Consider the following 22317-nt stretch of genomic DNA (forward strand, 5'->3'; position numbering starts at 1 on the left):
GAAATGGAGAGATTAATGAAGAGACTGATCAGGATTAGAAAGAATGAATAAATCGAGTAAATTTCCTCTCGGGCTCTGTCTCTCCCTCTGTAAACATTTATTAAGCATGTACTATAAAACTAAATATTGTAAAAGCGTCGGAAGGAAACAGTCGTTACACTCCTTTATTATTGTGAACTGAAATCAGATTTCAGAGTTTTAAAATTTTTTCAACAATATTCAGTGCATGCAGTCGTAAAATTTGATTCTAAGACAGGTGCGCGCATTTAGCCCTTCACTTAAACTGTATCATAAAGCCACTTCAAGAGATTCATCTTCCCACCCTCACGTAATCTTTTTGCAATCACTGCTCGGAAGCCAAATTAGGAGCCTGACATCTTTGCTATAATCAAAACCTATTCTCCCCTCTCCGCTCCTCCACTCCTTACCTTAATGAGAGTGTAAAAAACTAGTTTTACTGGGGACGGAGGCAAGGAAGAAAGGAAGAGAAGGAAAGGAGGGAGGAAAGGGGGTGGGCATGGACCCAAGGAGGGAGTGAAATGAACGAAGGAGAGCGCTGTCTTTTTTTTCTCGCGTTTGCTCTAGGCGCTCCCTGCCTGCCTCTCCCAGCTGGCCGCCGAGCGGCACCTCTCGCAGGCTCGACCCTCGGTCCCGCCCCCTAGCGTCGGAGCCCGGGAGCCGCGGCAGGAGCCTATCTCTTTAAATGACAGCTGAGGCTCGGGTCCCAGTCCGGGGCTTGACGTCAGTGCCTCCTCCCGGGCTGCCAGGAGTAGTTAGCGCCACCGTCGGCGCTCCGGCCTCGCGGCGCGCTAGCAAGCTGCCGGGGCGGCGAGTTTTCTTTGCTACGGCCCCTCCTCCCACCCTCCCCGCCGAGAGCCGAGCAGCAGTCCTAGAGCCTCTCGCAAGTCTCTCTCACACTTCCCCGCCTTCGCCCCAAAGGAGCAGCCGCTCCTTCTTGCCTCTCCACTGCCGCCGCCGCACCGGCGGAGCTCCTCTCCCGCGCGTCTCTCTTCTGATGGAGCTAGGGCGCCGCCGACCCCGCAGCTGCCCCGAGCCTTGAGCCGGGCTGCCCCGGCCGGAGGAACGCGCCGCCCTGCCCGAGGGCGCAGAGAACACCCGGAGGGCTGGGGCGCGGGCTCTGGGAACGAGAAAGTGCAGCTCTCTCGGGTCACTGGGCCGGCGGCGGGGGGACTATGGCTCTGAAGGACACGGGCAGCGGCGGCAGCACCATCCTGCCCATTAGCGAGATGGTCTCGTCCAGCTCGCCCGGCGCGTCGGCCGCCGCCGCCCCGGGGCCCTGCGCACCCTCGCCCTTCCCCGAAGTAGTGGAGCTGAATGTGGGCGGCCAGGTCTATGTGACCAAGCACTCGACGCTGCTCAGCGTCCCGGACAGCACTTTGGCCAGCATGTTCTCGCCCTCTAGTCCCCGTGGCGGCGCCCGGCGCCGGGGCGAGCTGCCCAGGGACAGCCGGGCGCGCTTCTTCATCGACCGGGACGGCTTCCTTTTCAGGTATGTGCTGGATTATCTGCGGGACAAGCAGCTCGCGCTGCCGGAGCACTTCCCCGAGAAGGAGCGGCTCCTGCGCGAGGCCGAGTATTTCCAGCTCACCGACTTGGTCAAGCTGCTGTCGCCCAAGGTCATCAAGCAGAACTCGCTCAACGACGAGGGCTGCCAGAGCGACCTGGAGGACAACGTCTCGCAGGGTAGCAGCGACGCGTTGCTGCTGCGCGGGGCGGCGGCCGCCGTGCCCTCGGGCCCGGGAGTGCACGGTGGTGGCGGCGGCAGCGGCGCGCCGGACAAGCGCTCGGGCTTCCTCACGCTGGGCTACCGGGGCTCCTACACCACCGTGCGCGACAACCAGGCCGACGCCAAGTTCCGGCGCGTGGCGCGCATCATGGTGTGCGGGCGCATCGCGCTGGCCAAGGAGGTTTTCGGGGACACGCTCAACGAGAGCCGCGACCCCGACCGGCAGCCGGAGAAGTACACGTCCCGCTTCTACCTCAAGTTCACCTACTTGGAGCAGGCCTTTGATCGCCTGTCCGAGGCCGGCTTCCACATGGTGGCGTGTAACTCCTCGGGCACCGCCGCCTTCGTCAACCAGTACCGCGACGACAAGATCTGGAGCAGCTACACCGAGTACATTTTCTTCCGTAAGTTCGCAGCCCAGGCGTTTCCCCGCACCCCTCGCCCCCTGCTGACCTGCGGCGGGTTTGAGCCCCGCTGGAGGCCCGGCAGGGGTGTCCGGGCCAGGAGCTGGTTAACTCCTTATAGAGAGCGGCCCTCCCTGCACGACTCCCTTTTGCAGTAGACACGATTTACATTTCGCCCCTTCGGATATTTCCGTCTCTACTCCCCCTTTCTAGAACTCAGTAGCACCCAGCTCCCAGCTGTCTTACTTGCTGAACTTTATTGATCTTGCCTTCTCGACCCAGCCCGCTCCCGGATGCTAGGGGCTCCTCTGTTTCGGAGGACAGGATGGGAGAGACTGGGGCACAGGGCAGGGTGCATAGACCCTCCTCCACCTCTTTGCTTTCGTAGGACTGCTGGGGGTCATTTCATGTGGCCCTCAGAGGGCAGGATGCCATCACAAGGCGTCGCCGCGCACCGCCTGGATCACCTGCTGTTGGTACAGCTGCCGCGCGGTAGCGTCCAGTTACGGGTGGTTTTCTAGAGGGCAGGCGAGAAGCGATGAAGGTGCCCCCAGAGCCCCTCGAGGGGGCGGGGGCATGAGAGCGGCTGTGGGGAAAGGGGACTCCTTGACAATGGAAACCCAGATTTCCCCGCGTCGGTTATCTCCAGTCTGATTGCCCAGTGTTTGGGACAGGGGAGGGCGGAAGGAATTAGAAACTTTGCATGTCTGAGTGCTCTTAGGGTTGGAGATTAGGAAGGGGTGAGGGTGGAGGGGGGGAAGGAGTTGGGGAGGATGGGGAAGAGAGAGAGAGAATGATTGTGTTTCCTTCTCCAGCGCAAAAGCGGGGGTTGAGTCCACTTTCTCAGAATGAATAAATAGAGCGATTTTCTGAATTGTGAGAGTGAGGGAATAGATTTGGGAAAGCATCCGGGGTGCGTTTTGCAGTGCGGTTCGGGAGCTGGCTATGTGGAGTTCAAGACCTCTACCAAATACCACAATCTGAAGCTGCACTGGGAATTGGGAGTGGGGTGGGGCTCTGGTGGGCACAATTCTCAGTGGCGTTTATAAAGTGAAAAGACAACGACTAGAGAGCGATTTGGACAAACGAAAAGCCAGCAGGGATGGCAGCAGGAACATTATTTGGCAAACGTTTTTCCTTTGGCCAGGCACAAGTTAAAACTTACCTGTCGCGTTGGGAGAGTAGCCTTGAAATCCTGTGATGGAAATAGACCAGCTTAAAGTGTATTTATTTATTTTGGTAATTCAGTCACTACAGTAATTGGGTACTGAACAATTTTCTAGACTTTATTTTGACTGGAGAAGTGGAAGGGACTTCTCCTTGCACAGGTGCAAGCTTAACTGGAAGGTTGGCTTAGTGTTTGTATATTCTGGGAACCTTGGAAGTTGAGTGACAAACCACAGCACACAGGTTCTCAGAGGTAGACTGCTTTTTAGAAAGTAATGCTGGGTTTCTTGAGACAACAGTTTCAACAGAGAAGCAAATGAAGAGTCTGACCACTGAATTGGTAGCTAAAAAACTGTCGTAATTATATCAAAGTATTACTTGTTACACAATAAAAAGATTAATGATCAGAAAAGCCACCCAAGGGAAGATATTTCATTGCTTGTATAAAATGGACACCTCTTAAATATATATTAAGTAATTAAGCATTTTAGCACCATTTTATTCCTTATCATTGTGACCTTTATCAACAACTTTTTAGATTTTAAACGATTCAAGTCATTTCAGCGTAGATTTCCAGGCATTTCAGAAAATGAGGTAAAATGAACTTTTGCCTTCCTTGTAGTTAGTGTTTTCTGTTAGAGAAGATATAAGCATGAATGTTCCGCACAGTTTTCTGAAATTTTGAAAATCTTTCTTGGTTTTGGTTTTTCTTATTCCTTTAGAAAGATGTGGATATGAGAATGATCATGACTTTGATTTTGAAGAGATAATACAAGTTATCTCTACATTAGGGAAAAAGTGCCCTTAGTATACTGAAACTGGAAACTTAGCTAATTTAACTAATGAGGTAAATTTGAGAGATATTTGAAATTCAGGATCTGTTTCACTTCTAAAGCTACAGAAGTGTTAAATAAAATATTCATATTATGAATAACTACTTTCAGAGTACTCATATTATTAATGACCTCTGAAATTCATTCATAAAAGTCCCAGAAATCTAAGGAGACAACCTATTTTGGGAGAAAATATGCAAATTCCAGATAAAGTATTGTTCTTTTGAAGTGGTAAGCTAGTCATTGATCAACAAAATGGAGTTGTCATTTTAAATTTTAGATGTAAAATTTGTCTTGAATATTAGAATACATATATTTATTTTATGTTTTTTACAGCTTTCATTATATTTTTACACGTTATTTTGAATGGGTTCCTTTTAATATTTGGTGAATGAAAATACACTGTAAAATGTTTGTATTTCCATCCTTTTCAGTTTAGTTGATGACAAAATGTATTTATCTTATTTGGCAAGTTTCTGTTTAAAAAGGTTATCAGTATTATTCATTAGAGCAAAATTACTGGATGACCTTGTTTGTCCACTTATGTTTTAGATGCAGAAAATAACCTTAATAACTTTTAATTTCCCCCTTTGACACTCTGTTTTTCAGCAAATATTTATTTGTTGTGTGACATTTATTTAGTGTATAACAAGTATCAGTCGCTTTAACACCTTTTAAAATCTGGGTTACATGTGAACTTAGTAGTTGAAACTGTTGTAGTTTACACACTTGAGCATCAATTTTAATTCCCCACCAACCCCGCCACGCCCACCACACCTGAGTTTCTGCAGTAGAGGGGAAGAAAGTGGCAAATGGTCCAGTAATCCCAGATATTGCTGTTTTCCAAATGTGTGATCTTGGTTAAATTATTTACTTGTTCTCTGTCTTAGTTTCGTCATCTGTATTATAGGAGTTATTACAGTACCAGTTTTATAGGATTTGAGAATATACATGTAGTACTTAGACTAGTGCCTGACTCATAATAAAAGCTTAACAAATGTTAGCTATTACTATTGTGAGTAGCGTGTTACCGTCTTTATTGTTCTTGTGAACATTAAATTTTAATTTTGTTTTATAGTAAGTATAATTTAATTGTAAAGTTAATGGAAAATTATTTTGCAATTAAATGATAGCATACTATACTTTCAGAATTATGAAATAACCAATTAAATTACTAATTTATTTCCTTGAATTTCAATTTGAATATTTCAGGCCAAGTCACCGAATGTTGCTAATCATATTCCAATTGGTTTTTCTGGATTGACTCCAACAGAACCCATTTCCGATTCAGGGCCAAGAAGTGTTTTAGCACTAGGACTTGAAACTTTGGCAATATATTCTGATAAATATTGAGCTAGATTCATATCTCTTTAAGTGCTTGTATCCAAGTCATTGGGTTTTTATGCTCAAGGTTATATACAGGCTATTAAACTTTAATATCAGCTTCATTTGGCTACATGAACACTTATATCTGTTCTCAGTCTTAACTCATTATTTATCGAGTGTTTTTAGTACACTGCAACATATACTGGTGCTATTAAATTCTATATTCTTCTTCTAATACTGAAGATGGATTGTCCTTTCTTGGGGGAAAAACAGTGATTTATTGTGCTTTCTGTTTTGGGGGGATGTCTGGTGAGTGTCATTTTGGCTGCCTTTAGCAGTATCTGGGAGACAATAAAAAGACATTTTATGTTGGCCATGAATTATATAGAATATAGATAACGTGCTTGGAATGTGACAGGTTGATTATCCTTAGAAAAAAACTAGTTTTATATGTTTTCTTTCTTTCTCATTAACGTGCTTGGAATGTGACAGGTTGATTATCCTTAGAAAAAAACTAGTTTTATATGTTTTCTTTCTTTCTCATAATCAGTGAGTTTGCAGAAAAGGTAGTGCTGATGTATTGCTCTTCTCTTCTAGTAGTGCTTCAAGTTTTGAACTCCATAGTTTGGTTGAGCAGTCTGTGTGTGAATGTATACCTTTCACTAGGTTGTACTTGATATTCTTTATGTTTGGTATATCTTTTGTTTGTTTGTTTGTTTGATACATGACAATGCCAGATCTAGGAATTAATGCTGTTACTGAACTGGGCTGTGAAATGTAATTTGTCTTAATGGATTTTTATATCCACTCTTTCAGATTCATTCTGATTTATTTCACTGTGTTGAGTTGAAGAAAGCTAGTTGAGTTGAAAATACTCAAACGGCTATTCAATCTTGTGCTAGCATGTTGCTGAATTTAAGAGCTTTCTAAGAAACATCTTTAAAAATCATTCTGTTTAGGTGAATACCATTAAAATTGCATCTTTTATGAGTCCAAAAATACTTCTTTGATTGCCAAACATCATTTTATGGAAGTTAATTTTGTTAACCACAATTGTAAAAGTTGATTCTTTTTCTCCCGAGTTACTACTTATTTTTACAATGACAGTGTGAAAATTTTCTCTGTATTCACATGGCTGAATGACTTTTGAATTACTGAGGAATAAACAAAAGGAGAGGATAACTTTTTAAAACATCAAGATTCTGATTTAATGCAACTAGTTCCACTAATAAAGCAGATAAAATGACAAAAATCTTGGAGTGCAAAAAGTTTAGAGGCTGTGCTATGACGCTGATTGTTGTTTAATGACATTGAACTTTTATATCTGGCATAGTTCTGTCTTTGAACTTATCTTTTTTTATATTGCTATGGCTTTGGCTTTCCCTTTTCAGCTTTTCAGCTTTGTGTGAGTCAATCTTTATGCAGATAATGAAGCTGAAAAATTAAGTGGCTACAAGCTTTATTTGACAAGTTCTTTCCCTTGTAGCTGAGGATGCTAGGACTTGCAATTTGTGTGTGTGTGTTTGTGTGTGTGTGTATACCTTAGTTAAGAAGAAAAAACCTCTTTGGAAAAAAGAGAAATATGTATAAAACCAGTATTCAATTATTATCTATTCTACTGTCATAAATTATTAGCTGGAATTTGTTTAAAAATCCGAAAAATGATTGCTTGTCATTTAAAAGTCACCCTTTTTATACTTAATAAATTTTTTAATTTTTAATTTTTTGGTACAGAATCTCGCTCTGTCACCCAGGCTGGAGTGCAGTGGTGTGACTCAACTCACTGCAACCTCCACCTCCCAGGTTCAAGTAATTCTCCTGCCTCAGTCTCTTAAGTAACTGGGATTACAGGCACCTGCCACCATGCTCAGCTAATTTTTGTATTTTTAGTAGAGATGGGGTTTCATCATGTTGGCCAGGCTGGTCTTGAACTCCTGACCTCAGGTGATCCACCTGCCTAGGCCTCCCAAAGTGCTGGGATTACAGGCATGAGCCACTGTGCCCGGTCATAATTTTATATGCAGTTCATTGATAGTCTATATTTTCAGATTGCTAAGAGGGTACATTTCAAATGTTCTCATTACAAAAAATAAGATTAAATAATTTTAAAATCATAAAAGTAGCACATGTAGTTTTAGGGACCTCTGTTAAAACAAAAAGTGTAGTTTTAATCAGCACCACTAGTAAATATCAATAAAATCTTGATTCATTTCCTTCCAGTCTTTTTTCTATGTACACGTAGATAAAAAGACATATTTTTAAAAAGTCATGGTCATACTATATAGGTGGTTTATATACTGTCCTTTTTTGGTTTATTTGGTTTTATACATTTAATAAGTTTGCACATTTAATGAAATTTCCCCCAGGACATTAAAATTTTTATTGACATCTTAACAAAAGTACAATACATATACATTGCCACAGTTTTATAAATATTGATATTGAATACTTTGTTTGTAAGCTCAGAAAAAAATTTGATTATTTCAAGATACAGAATCTGTTAAAAAAATTTACCATCACATTTATTATCACCTAATTTTATGCTAAATGTTTTGCATATATTTATTTATTTATTTATTTATATTATACTTTAAGTTCTAGGGTACATGTGCACAATGTGCAGGTTTATTATATATGTATATATGAGCCATGTTGGTGTGCTGCACCCATTAACTCGTCATTTACATTAGGTATATCTCCTAATGCTATCCCTCCCCCTCCCCCCTCCCCACAATAGGACCCCGTGTGTGATGTTCCCCTTCCTTTGTCCCAGTGATCTCACTGTTCAATTCCCACCTATGAGTGAGAACATACAGTATTTGGTTTTCTGTTCTTGCGATAGTTTGCTGAGATTGATGGTTTCCAGCTGCTTCCAGGTCCCTACAAAGGACACGAACTCATCCTTTTTTATGGCTGCATAGTATTCCATGGTGTATATGTGCCACATTTTCTTAATCCAGTCTGTCACTGATGCACATTTGGGTTGATTCCAAGTCTTTGCTATTGTGAATAGTGCCGCAATAAATATACGTGTGCATGTATCTTTATAGCAGCATGACTTATAATCCTTTGGGTATATCCCCAGTAATGGGATGACTGGGTTGAATGATATTTCTAGTTCTAGATCCTTGAGGAATCACCACACTGTTTTCCACAATGGTTGAGCTAGTTTACAGAAATAGGAACACTTTAATACTGTTGGTGGGACTGTATACTTTGTTTATTTCTTATAACATTCCTTGAGCTTGACATTAGTTCCCTAATAGTTCAATTAGAAAACTATGATTTAGAACATTAAGTAACATCCCTGGTTCTTAGAGCTTGTATAGGGCTGAGAATTTGAATAGTTCTGTCTTATGTCAAAGCCCTTACTCTTAAAACATTGAAAAATACTGCCTGTTTCCTGCAGTCAATTTGACAAATATATTTTGGTGTCTACTAAGTACTTAGAACTTCTATTTATAAGCAAAAAAGTGTGGTGTGAAATGTATATGAGTGAACTCAAAATTTTAAAATTTATGTTAAATTTTCATAGAAATATAGTAAATAGTCTTTACTTGCTAGAAGGGTTATTTTATGGATTAATGCTACTGTATTCATAAATATTTTTATAATTAAAGAAAATAAAACATTTGACTCAATTTAACACTTGTTTGGGGGGTAACCAAGTTATAGGTTTGATAAACCAGTAATACCTGTAGGCTCGATAAAGTGACTTACATTTAAAGTGCATTTTTTTTTAATAGTATGAGGCTGAAGCACCAGAGGTTTTGCGAGGACTCACCTAAAGATCAGAATAATTTTATTTATAAGATTTCAAAGTCATTCCAACAAGTAAATTAGTTACTTTATAATTTGTAAGTATAATGGGAAATATAGGTGTCATCTGCCTATCAGCTATATACATCTCATTATTAGTTTCTGTTAATGATGCCAGTTTCTGATTAGTGTCTGATTCTCATACAAATTTAGTTGTATTTTGCTTTTTTAACAAATGAAAATATATGAAGTATTCTATGCTGAGTGTATATCATTTATAAGTTTATTCCCTGACCTGTTGGCTTTTCAGTGTACCCCTTGGCACTGTAGCCATGTAATGCTAAGTGAAGCCCTGCTGTAGAATCCTTCACACTTCTTTTCCTGGTGCACTAGGATAGGTCCCTCATTGTGTTTCCTACAATATGTAATGATCTTTTCGCATGTTGATCTTCTACAGTAGCTTTCTCTCTCTGTGCCTGAGAGTGGTGTTCTCAGCCCCTCAGGGCAGAGGCTAAGGCCACATTAAGAACTTAAAAAAATTTGTTTTCTGAATGAAAGTGTGAATTAAGGAATGAACTAGAGATGTTGGAATTTCCATTAGGTTGTCACTGAATTTGAGGTTTAGTTTCACTTCAACTTTAAAGTGCATTTATGGAACAACTACCAGGCTAAAGCGTGGGTAAATCACACAAATATGAATAAGACAGAGACCTTGTGTTTAAGGTGATCACAATAAACTTTATATCATTGTGAATTATGTTATAGAGAGGTTATTTAGTATGTTAACAAGAGGGCAAAAAGCAGGAGTAATGACATGAGAAGTGTTACATAAGCACCTATACGAAATGAAAATAAGTAAAATGTTAACTAAAATATGGGACAGATTAAAATAATGTTATAAATGAAGTTGTTAGATTTGTAAATACACACATGCACGTGCACACGCACACTTCTTTATATTTAATTATTGGTGGAAGCTGGGTGTGGTGGCTCACACCTGTAATCCTAGCACTTTGGGAGGCCAAGGTGGGTGGATCACCTGAGGACGGGAGTTCGAGACCAGCCTGGCCAACATGGAAAATCCCATCTCTACTAAAAATGCAAAAAATTAACTGGGCGTCATGGCGGACACCTGTAATCCCAGCTACTTGGGAGGCTGAGGCAGGAGAATTGCTTGAACCCGGGAGGCAGAGGTTGCAGTGAGCTAAGATCGCACCATTGCACTCCAGCCTGGGTGACAGAATGTGACTCTGTCAAAAAATAAATAAATAAATAAATAAATAAATAAATAAATAAATGGTGGAATAGAAATTGTGAGGGATCAAAAATTAAGTGACTTCATTAGTTTAGAGTGTTGGACAGATGTTCCATACTCCAAGCCTACCTACAACCACAGGTAGTGTTGAGTATTTGCTTTAAAAAAAATCTTAGATGCAAAGAGAATATTGCCTCCTGACATAGGCTTTATTGTAGAAATTAAATATAGGAAGTATCTGATAATACTGATAAAGTATCTGTAAAAGTGAGGATCCAGTTAATTCTATCTTGTAATCTTGATTCATTTTTAAAAAGACATCTTAAAATGTACTTAACAGGTATTACTGTTTAATAATCAATATTAAAATATTAGTGTTACTTATGTTTCTTTATCTTGTGTCAAAGTAGTTAATAAAAATAAACCAACTTTGCTGGTAATAACAACAGACAGCTTCATGATTCCTAATTGGATACTTATTAGTGTGTCCAATTATAATATACAATAATATAATTACTATACAACAATATAATACAATAATATTCTGTGCTTATTCAACATTAAACTTAGTTAAATGTATGTTCAACAGTTAACTTAGAATATTATTTCTACCGTATTGTAACCAGTCTCCCTCCCATCAAACCCTGCTTTTATAGGGGAAAAAAGCAAATAATATGGAATATTAAAGCATATGGAATAAAAAGCAAATAAACTGGAAGAAACTAATATAATAAAGAAGTATGTAGTATTGACTTAATATCACCAGAATAGTGAATGATTTAACCACTCAGTTTTATTATTTTGGTTGATTTCACCAGTTACCGTATCAAAAACCTTGAGAATAGGATTCATATTATATTGCTCTTTCTTATCATTTGGCATAATTAGGTGTGCTTTCTAATTTTTGGTATAAGTAAAATAAGGAGAGTAGTACTGTGTTTATGGAGTAACAATGCCACAATCTGTTGGCCTCTACTTCTAAGAGGTGAGTAGTTGAACACAATGAATGTTTTAATTCTTCTAAATCAGATTCCTTGAAAAATTTTGTCTCTAGCTTTGAGATCTTGGGAAAATAATTTCATGCTCCCTCCTGAAGGGAAAGTGAGAAAAACAATCATATTCACTTGAAAGCTTTGTTATGAGGATCAAATAAAGCAATCCATACTTAGAATGGTATCAGGCACAAATGGTATCAGGGACAAATTAAAAGCTCAATACATGTTAGCCTTTGCCATTTATTAATTTAAGGACCTCAGAATAATACACAGGCAATCCCATTTCTTTACAATAATTCTCAGTACCAGATTTCTTCTCTTTTTCTTTTTAAGGAAGTTGAAAGCAACTCCTATCTAAAAGCTGCCCTGAAAAGGTCCTGTTATCATTAATGAGTTCTTTTTAAAATTATTGACCTGCTAAGTATAAAATAAATTGTAACTTATTTTTAAAATAAGTCTATTCTAGTTGTTTTTTCATTGATTAGGTGGAAAAAATTTACTCTTCCAGGTCGAGTGCTGGTCACTGGTTAATTATGACACAATTAAAAATAATACTTGTAGTCAATAGAAATTGTCTCAAACTCTGGGACAAAGCACTTCTTAATCATAATCTTTATTTATATTTCTGATGAGGGCTTTTAGTTTGCATTTTCAACAGTTTTACACAAAATAACAAATTGTCACAGAGCCAGTTGGGCTCAAACACTGCCCAAAGTCTAGGCATTTGGCCAAAATTTCAGGCTAGATTTTGGATTCAAATACATATCTTCACAATTTTAAGAAAACTATGTTAGCTGTCAACTCAATCAGCTCTTATTGAAACCACTCTGACATATTTTCAATATAAGTTTTCTAGTTGCTTAAGTCCAGGTATTTGAAGAAAGCAGAGAGATCTGAGGCAGGTACTGGCAGACATTCAGAAATAATTCTCTAATATTCTGATCTCTTTTCTTCTGGTTGGTGAGTCTGCACCTAGCATGTCTCCTTGCAGGTGGATAATAAGGATTCGTACATATGATTCCAAAGTGGCTTTTGCTTTTGATAAGAAAAGTTACTACAGTGGCAGCTTTATAGTGACTGGTGGGAGGTAGCAGGTGTGGTGGTTGCAAATTATTGGTGTCATTTATATGGTGGTTTTGGGGATGAATCCTTCAATGGTGATTCTAATTTAGAGTAAAAAAGAGATTTAGCGATCAGAGTCCTTGGGCTATATTCTTAATCTTCATTACTATGTAGATTTATTTTATTTTGTGGTTCTTTACTTTTCTATACTTCAGTTCTTCAGAGAGAAAATGGTAGAAATTGATCGTCTTTTTCACCTAATCTCCACATAATGCCATAAGTATTGCGTGCCAAGTAATCTGTGCTAAATGAAATAGAGTATTTGTCCTTACTTTAGTGTGTCAGGCTGTCATTTCCTTTAAAAATGTGTTGAGTATATTGCTATTAACAAAACATTTGCTGAGGTGAAACACCTTTTCATGCTCTATTTCATTTAACGATTTTCAAAAAAATCAGAAACATAAAATCTACAAACTGAGGGAAATCCAGATTAGATTAAGTTTAAGGTACTGAATCATATCTCTTCTTCAGTTCATTTATATTTATTCATGTATTCATTAACCAGTATTATAAACTAAGCAGCCTCTTAGATATTGAAGGTGTGGTAGTAAACAGTAGTGAACATATTTCCTACCTTTCGTGACTGGGACCATGACACTTGTAGGATATCTGCTTTCTCTGACTTTAGATTGCACATGGTAGGTGAATGGCATGCTGAATAGATACATAACATACAGATTGTGAGGCTCTGTGTGATGGCTAAAGCTCATGGCTGAAGAGTATCTCCTACTAACTTCTGACCACAAAGTCTAGGCATGAGGATGTGTTTGTGTGTGTGTGGACACACATACAAGCATGTTTTGGGAGAACATCAGTATGACTTTGCAACTACTACTGGCTATTAAAAACATTTGCCCTCTGAACTGTGATTGAATAGTGACCAATTTATATTAGAAATGAGACATAGTTAACATTGATCCTTTGCTAAAAATGGCCTATTTAGAGAAAAATGGAGTATTTTGAAAGTGATAATCTTTCTGGCCTCTGTATTATACCTGACTCCTTTTCTGAGAAATTTTACCATGCGCAGAAATGTAAAATCTCTTCAAAAGTCCAGATTTTGCCATATTTCTTATAAACATTGCCTATTTCCTGTGAAGAAATCCTGAAGTCAAATTAAAATGAAGACGTCTCCTGGTTACCATTGACAAATATTCTATATTTGTGATTAAATTAGAATTTGAAATGGTTTTGGTGTATTCCTTTTTATTTCAGTCAAGTGGACCTGTGACGGGTGATTTAGCATGCTTCATAGACAGTGGGAGAAATATAATTGCTATGTAATAGATGATATGGACCTTGTTAACAATGGTTAATGCTGCTAGCAAATGGCACCAAAAATAAATGTTCTAGGAATCTCAGCATGAAAGTTGCTATAGCTTAGTGTAATAATTTACTTTTCTTCTACTGGACTAATGTGTTTCTAAAGCATGAAAGAATCATTTTGATACTTCAGTTTTTACTTACTGTTTTAGCATGTTTAGATTGTGAAATAAACTTTCAAGATGTCTGTTTTATAGCTGCCACTCTCAAGCCATGTTTATCATAATTATACTTTGTTATTTAGCATTCATACTGTGAAACTCAGTAATATCCAGTGTTCGGTTAACCTAAAATAAAAAAAAAAGGAGAAAAAAGATTTACCCCATAGTTTTAGTATAATCACCCGAGTCTAGGGACTAATGGTTATATTTTTTGTTAAATTGCATGCAATATTTTATGCATCAAATTATGTTCTCCCCCCAAAATATTTTGAAGTCCTAGCCCTGCCTCCCCACCACCTCAGAATATGACCTTTTTCGGAAGCACTGCTTTACAGAGGGAATCAAGTTAAAATGCAGTCATTAGGGTACGCCCTAATTTAATATGATTAGTATCTTATCAAAAGGGGGAATTTGTAGTCAGGATAGAGACAGACATGCACACACACACAGGGAGAACACCATGTGAACATGAGGGTAGAGGTAGAAGTGATGTTTCTACAGGAATGATGTTTCCTATACAGGTAATGTTTCAGGAATGCTAAAAATTGCTAGCAATCCACCAGAATCTAGGAGAGAAGCATGGAACAGATTTCCCCTCATGGCTCTCAGGAGGAATCAACCTTGCTAACACCTTGATCGTGTACTCCCAGCCTTCAGAACTTTGAGATAATACATTTCTGTTGTTGCAACCACCCAGTTTATGGTACTTTGTTATAACAGCCCTAGCAAACTGCTATGGTAGTTTTCAAAGTCTTTATCTTGTAAAAAATCTGGGAAAAGCTTGAACAGGCAATGTTTTTCAAGTTCCCTCTATTTTTCAGAGGTCTTAGTTACAGACAACAAACTTCACTCTTGCTAGTTTAGGCTGGGAAGGATTTATTAAGTATAATGTATTGCTCACAGATTGACTGGGAGGGCTGAGCTTCCAGGAATGATTTGCAACCACATCCTAGAATAGGACTACCAAGGGACTTACTGTCCTGCAAGGACCTGGGAGCTCAGAATCAGGAAGCCAGGTGCAGCTACAGGATCTAGCTCCACCATCTGTGCCATCATCCATGCCAGTTAAAGTAAGATCATCAACTTACTTCCTGTTTCCCCTTATGCCTCAGTTTACCAGAGTGGTTGTAGAAACCGAATCACTTATGGAACCCAGGTCACAAGAGGGTGTAGAAAATATAGCTTTTAAAACAAAACAATAGCAACAAATTTTCATAGAACACTGTCATCATTGGTCTGTGAAAAGACTTATTATTGAAGTTTAAACTGTTTGATCTCTACCACTTCATCTCCCATAGGTAACCAGTCTAATATATTGAATGCAGATCCTTATGTTTATATGTGTTCTTGGACAATGAGTATTCTGTTTTGTCTTGCTTATGTTTTTAATTTATATATATATGATATCTCTCTCATTAGTGCTTTCTTTTTAAGAGCACTTCATTTTCATGTGCCTATCTAAGCTAACTGGTTTGTTCTAAGGGTGGAACGTTACTTCCTAGTGTGTATTTTACCTAACTAAACTCTTCCCTGCTGATCTGTACTCAGGTTGCCTTCAGTCTGATCATGGTCACATCCAGTGTGGACCTGTGTGAGAATTCTTTAGGCAAGGAATTGCTGGGACACTGGGTATGCTTATATGTCATTTGACTAAATATTGTCAGATTGCTGTACAAATGAGCGCACGTCTACATTCCTAGCAGCAGTACATGAGGATTCTGTCATTTCCACTTCCTTGCCAACACTTTGCAAAATTCAGTTTTCTAATTGTTGCAAGAGTAAATATTTTATTGTTGATTTAAATTTCATTGTTCTAATTACTCATGATGGGAATGTAGTTTTTAAAAGCTCTCCAGTCTTTTTAAATTAAAAAGGTAGAAAGATTTTGAGTGAGCTGGCCGAAAGGGTCCACTACACTCTATCTCTTTGGATACTGATATGGTTTGGCTGTGTTCCCACCCAAATCTCATCTTGAATTGTAGCCCTCATAATTCCCATGTGTTGTGGGAGGGACTCTGTGGGAGGTAATTGAATCATGGTGACATGTCTTTCCCATGCTATTCTCATGATAGTGAATAAATCTCATGAGATCTGATGGTTTCATAAAGGGGAGTTTACCTGCCTAGACTCTCTTGCCTGCCGCCATGTAAGATGTGACCTAACTCCTCATTTGCCTTCTGCCATGATTGTGAGGCCTCCCCAGCCATGTGGAACTGTGAAGCTTCTTTCCTTTGTAAATTACCCAGTCTTAGGTATGTTTTTATTACCAGCATGAGAACAGACAAATACAGCTGCCTTCTTTCCCTATTAAAATTCTAACCACAGTAATAGTATTATCAACCCATGTTCCTACCTAATATGATGAAACTGCCCTTCGTGCAAATGAATATTTACTAACCTTCTCCAAAAAGGAAGACCCCCAAGCCTCATCAACCTGCCTTCCTCAAGCCTCATCAGCTAGCCTGCCATCTTTGGGCCATGTACAGTAAGTACATTGTATGAGGTCTGAATGTGATTACTTGTGAAATGGTCACCTGTGGGTATTATATTAATATATGTTACTTGCCCCCCAAAGCATTCAATAAATAATATTGAATAGGACCAAGATAGCTTCACTGAAAGCTTTTGTTCCTAGAATGGGAAAATGGGAAACTCACAGCAGCCACAGGTCAATAGCAAATCCTGCTGTGCAGACATAACAAGATTCCTTTTTCTGACAATAGAATACATTTTTTGTTAAATATGTCTGGCAGCCCTTAGTTCTACCATTGAGTAAAACTTTCTTGCCTATTGTTTGTCCTTCCTGGTTCCTTTCTTTGCCTTCTGGAAGATTCTTTTCTGTTAATTGTTCTTGGCCACCTCTCAAGGCACATTGGGCAGTGTATATTCTCCTTGCCTCTGCAGAAATACACAGCTCCTTTTCCAACTTGCAGGTATGGGACTTGTGAGTTGCTTGAAGGGTTAAATAAACCAGGCTATTTATATCCAATCTCGAAGTTTCTTTGATTAAAAAAAAAATCTTTCAAAATCATTGTGCACTTCTGGACAGTTTCATGAGTGAATTAAGGGAAACAAAAATCTTGAGTAATGTAATATTTAGGGTTGAAGGCTCTTTATTTTATGGCCTCTGTGAATCGTTCATTTTCTCTTCTTAAATTAATGGTTTTGGAGGAAGGTGCCAGCTTTGTCAGCAGAGCAGTGGCCTTTGTGTGAAAGAGCACCAGTCGTACCTTTTGCTAAGGCTGCAGTTTTGTAATCTTTACTTAGATGTCATTTTTTTAAAGTTTATATTATGAAAATTTAAACATTGTGGAAAAAGAATTGTTTATAAAAACTCCCACATATGCACCTGCTACTTTCAACAATAACCAAAACATCACTTCATGTCTGTTTCTTTTTTGCTGAAGAACTTTAAACAAACCCCAAATACTATGTAATTTCACCCCTACATACTTAAATATCTAAAAAATGCCTATTAAAAAACATATAACCACTATTCCATTATCAACCCTAGCAGGATAAATAATATTTTTTGGCAATATCGGATACATCATTCATAATCATATTTCCAAGATTGTCTCAAAAATATTTTATAGCCTTTTAAAAAATAAAGCTTAGGGCTATACATCGTATTTTTATGTCTTTTTTTCTGTTAATATGAGATAGTCTCTCTGCTTTGACTCTCACTCTGTCCATCTCAGTTTCTCTTTACATGTAATGCCATCAATTTGTTTACAGAAGGAGGTCTTGTTGAGCTGATTAATGTCCCCTGTTCTGAATATATGGCTGCTTGCTTTCTTGTAGTATCATTTAAATTGTTCTTCTGTACCAATATTTTCTGTAAGTGGACATTGACTCGACCTTGGCTATATTCAACTTCGTTTGTTTTTTGGCAAAACTATTTATAGGTGATTCTGTACTAATTTGCCCCACTAATCAGTTGATGTGAGTGGTGGCAGTCAAATCCCTCCACTGTAACTTTGCATCAAACATTTATTTGATAGTTGTATGATTGAATACAATTGCCTGGTTCAAGTATTACCATAAGGGATACAAAATTGTGGTTTTCTAATTTGTGTTTTCCGTATTTATTAGCTGGAATGTTGTAATGAAGAACTTTCTCTGAAGAACTGTTTAAAATACTGCTCACAGAGGAAAGGCAGGGCAAATGCTTAAGTATTTCTTTTTCATAGCCAGTTTTCACAGTGGGAGGACAACCGATCACCTATAGAAGCCTATCTCAATGGGATCAGGAAATTCGTTTGTAGCCACCTAACCTCCTTATGCTAGTATACAGCAGGCACATCTGCCATATCCTGCACACCTGGTGCTTCATTTGAATTTGGAAAGAATATCTGAAAGACTTGTAATTTTTATTGAAATACCTACAACTGTGTTCATATTCATACACATTTCATTTCTGCAAAAACATCATTGCATAACTCCCCTTATGGCATTTCTTTACATATTAATGTGTATGTCATAGAAATGAGACTGGTAATTTTAATCTCATAATTTCCAGTGCTTATTTGCAAGTTATCAATGAGGAAAAGTATAGGAAGTAGGATTTCAGTTTGGATAATAAAAAGTACCTGGAGAATATTTATATTGTTGAAGTATATAATCTTAAAACGATCATATTAGAATCTAGAATAAAGGAGTATCTGTTAAATTGTTAGACAATTATGTCAGGCCTCTGAGCCCAAGCCAAGCCATCGCATCCACTGTGACTTGCACTATAAGCTCAGATGGGCTGAAGTAACTGAAGAATCACAAAAGAAGTGCAAATGCCCTGCTTCGCCTTAACCGATGACATTCCACCACAAAAGAAGTGAAAATGGCCAGTCCTTGCCTTAAGCGATGATATTATCTTGTGAAATTCCTTTTCCTGGCTCATCCTGGCTCAAAAAGCTCCCGCACTGAGCACCTTGTGACCCCCACTCCTGCCCACCAGAGAACAACCCCCCTTTGACTGTAATTTTCCTTTACCTACCCAAATCCTATAAAACGGCCCCACCCTTATCTCCCTTCGCTGACTCTCTTTTCGGACTCAGCCTGCCTGCACCCAGGTGAAATAAACAGCCATGTTGCTCACACAAAGCCTGTTTGGTGGTCTCTTCACATGGATGCGCATGACAAATTATAGTTGTAGTTGTGATAAAGGGCATAAGGATTCTGGCAAGGATTAGAGAAAAATCTGAGATCTTGGCTTACCTTTTGTTTTTGCTACTTTATAGTTATTAATTTCATGAAAATCACTTAAATTCCTTGAGATTATTTCCCCATCTTCCATTTGAGGAATGATGTGAGCATAAAAGAAAAGACACTTGCTAGGTGTTTTTAGCATCTCAGTTGAGTTGTATTATATAAATTGAGTCAGGAGTAAAAAGAACCCATAAATTGCTTTAAAGTAAAATACAAGGAAGAAAGTAGATTAGAAGCTATTCTACTCTTCATAATTTAGGTAAGATACAAGTTAAAGTTCTATGCAAGCTACTTGCCAGGTGAATAGCTTTTGCCTATCATTGGAATATGAACTTAAATCAGTGAAGTGCAAGATATAGGGTAGATAGAGGGCAATTATAGACAATGATAATGCCTGTAAATTGTAATAAATAATCCCACAAAATCCCCTGAATGACAGCAATTACTAGGTGACTTCAGACTCCTCAGAGAAATTCCTTATGAATCCTCAAGTGGGTGTTCTGGCCAGTCAAGTTAAGGGGGATAATTTCACACTAGATTTGGTCTCTCTTTCCTATGGAGTAAAGTCTTGCACTGTGTCTGACAGTACTATTTCTTGTGTGAAGTCGTGAAAGATGGTATGTTAGGTAGACTTTTACAACTGATGATTTCTTCAGTTAGAGACAGTGCTTTCTTTTTTTATTCAACTTGCTCTCCATGCTCATTAAAGCCTCACACTATGTCTGGCAGCAAGTTGTCACTTAGCAAATATTTATTGATTTAAGTAGGGAAGCTGTGTGATGAGTGAGTGGAGACATCTTATGACTGGGGTTAGGAGTGTTCTCGAGTAAACCAGGGCTGCATTTACACCCTATTTCCTTTAGGTAATAACTGTGTGACTTTGGCTAAGTCATTTATTTACTCTGTACTTTGGTTTCCCTTTTGTAAAATTATCAGAATAATAGTACATATTTCAGAGAGTTGCTCCGAGGATTAAATGATGTGACGCATAGAAAGCACTTGGCACGGTACCTTTTGCAAAGTCAAGGCTCACTAAAGTTAACCATTTTACTTATTATTTATAGACAATTACGGTGAAACAGAGAAGGAGGTAATTGCCTTGAACTGAATGGAGAGTTCAGGGAAGGCATTAGAGAAAAGGTGACATTGCAAATTATTGACAGAAATGTGAGCATTCATGTAAGAGAGCTTGGGAGCTTTGCTAGTTCATGCAAAAATGGCATGTTCGGGGGATAGTTTGATTTGGCTGGATATCAGGGGGTGTGTTGGAAGAAAAATCTGGAAATGTAGGCAAAGGAAATATGATGTAGCACATTCAATATCAGGCAAAGGATTTTATATCAGAATGTGCATTTTCAAAAAGCAACTGTGGCACCAGACTGCACATAGAACTGGGGAAACTAAATTTGTTTGGATAGTTGGTGGGTATTGAAAATGTTGAGGCTAGAGATGAGTCAGATGAGCATTAGTGGAGATAGGGAGTAAGGGACGAATTCTAGTGCTATATAGGTGGTATAAACAAATGAACTTTGGGAGGAAGGAAGGAAGACACCTGGCAGCTGGCCTGTGATTAGTCCATGTCTTTTACCAGGGGTATGTCTTGTGGGGAAACAAGAGGAAATAGGTGACCCAGTCTAATCTCCATGTCAACTGGCTGGCCAAGTAAAAGATGAATGATATTTCTAGGAGGAAGAGACCTTATCTAGTGAAGGCCTTTACCATATATCCCTAGTTAGGGGATGTCTTGTAGTAAGTAATTACAGAATCGATGGGGTGTGGCTCACTGGAGAATATCATATAAACCATTTTTCTTTGGGAGTGTAAAATGTAGACTTATATACTCCTGTCTGTGAAGAGCTCCATAAAACCTCCTTTGAATTACTCATCAGTCATTCTGGGTCAGAGAATGAATGTCCCATGTGGGACAGAAGAAACTGGGAAACCAAATAGGATGTCCCAGACCTCTCTTCGTTTCATCTAGTCCTGCACTTTTGAAATTTTTAGTGAAAATTTATACTCTTATCTCCAATTCATGGGAGTCTGATTAGATCCTCTGCTCCTGTGTTTTAGGTCAGACTTTATGATCTATTGGATGTGGAGAAGACTGAGAAAAAGATACAGGGAATGACTCCAGAGTTGGTGATGGCCTTATCTTAGAGAGGATATACTGGATGAATGAGTCCCTGCTTCTGTCCCTAAGGAGAAAATAATAAAGTCAATTTTAGATCCATTAAAATTTAAGGTATTTGTGTAAGTTTCAGGTGGAAATGTTCCATATGCAAGCTCTGGAGGTTAGATAAATAATCAGTGAATTTGGAGAGAAAGAGAACTGTGCTGAAGTTCTTGAATGGAGATAAAGAAGAGCCTGGAAATGATATTGACAAGAGCCAGTCAGACATAAGAAGTAACAGAAGAGAAGACTGGTTATGGAAGCTATGGGAGAAACAAGTTTCAAGTGCAAAGAAGTGTATACTTGACAATACAAATGCTCCAGAGAGTTGATTGTAGATTAAGACTAAAAATATCAGTTAGATTTGCCACTTAGGAGTTTATTAATGATTTTAGAGATAATGAAAGAAAATTATAAACTTGTAGTGGTAACAAATTGCAGAACTAGAAGTAGTATGGTGTGGATACATAAGTAGAGAGGGAAGATAATGGGATTGATTTCATTTGTGGATTCTTAGTGTAGGTGTTATGAAGAACAGATCAGAGCTAGTTAATGCTGATAAAAGCATAGTTGACGCAAACAGTTGCTTCTTCCAGGATGGGTAAAAAAATAAATGAAGCTGTATTAGTCTGAGGTACTTGTAGTAGTATCACCTGGGATGCTGGTAAAAATTGAGCATTTGTTCCCTACTGAATTCAGATCTCTGGGGATAGTGCTTTGGATATTCTCTAAGATGCGTCCCATATTGTTTTAGAACATGTTTAATATAAACAGGAGGATTCTGAGAAAAATTATGGACTCACTAAACTATTAAGTGAAAAGAGGACAGAGATCTGTATGTATAGAATGC

At 38.8% G+C, this 22317-nt stretch overlaps 1 protein-coding gene across 1 annotated transcript in view; it reads left to right on the top strand.

Annotated features, from left to right (window-relative positions):
* The first annotated feature begins 812 nt into the window (after positions 1-812).
* Positions 813-22317, top strand: part of KCTD8 (potassium channel tetramerization domain containing 8) — a 287881-nt gene continuing 266376 nt past the window's right edge. Inside the window, exon 1 of the mRNA XM_003898635.5 lies at positions 813-2151. Coding sequence (XP_003898684.2) covers positions 1194-2151 — 958 coding nt within the window. The 5' untranslated portion in view covers positions 813-1193. The remainder of the gene's footprint in view (positions 2152-22317) is intronic.

This window comes from Papio anubis, chromosome 3 (assembly GCF_008728515.1).
Source record: "Papio anubis isolate 15944 chromosome 3, Panubis1.0, whole genome shotgun sequence".
Lineage (NCBI taxonomy): Eukaryota > Metazoa > Chordata > Mammalia > Primates > Cercopithecidae > Papio > Papio anubis.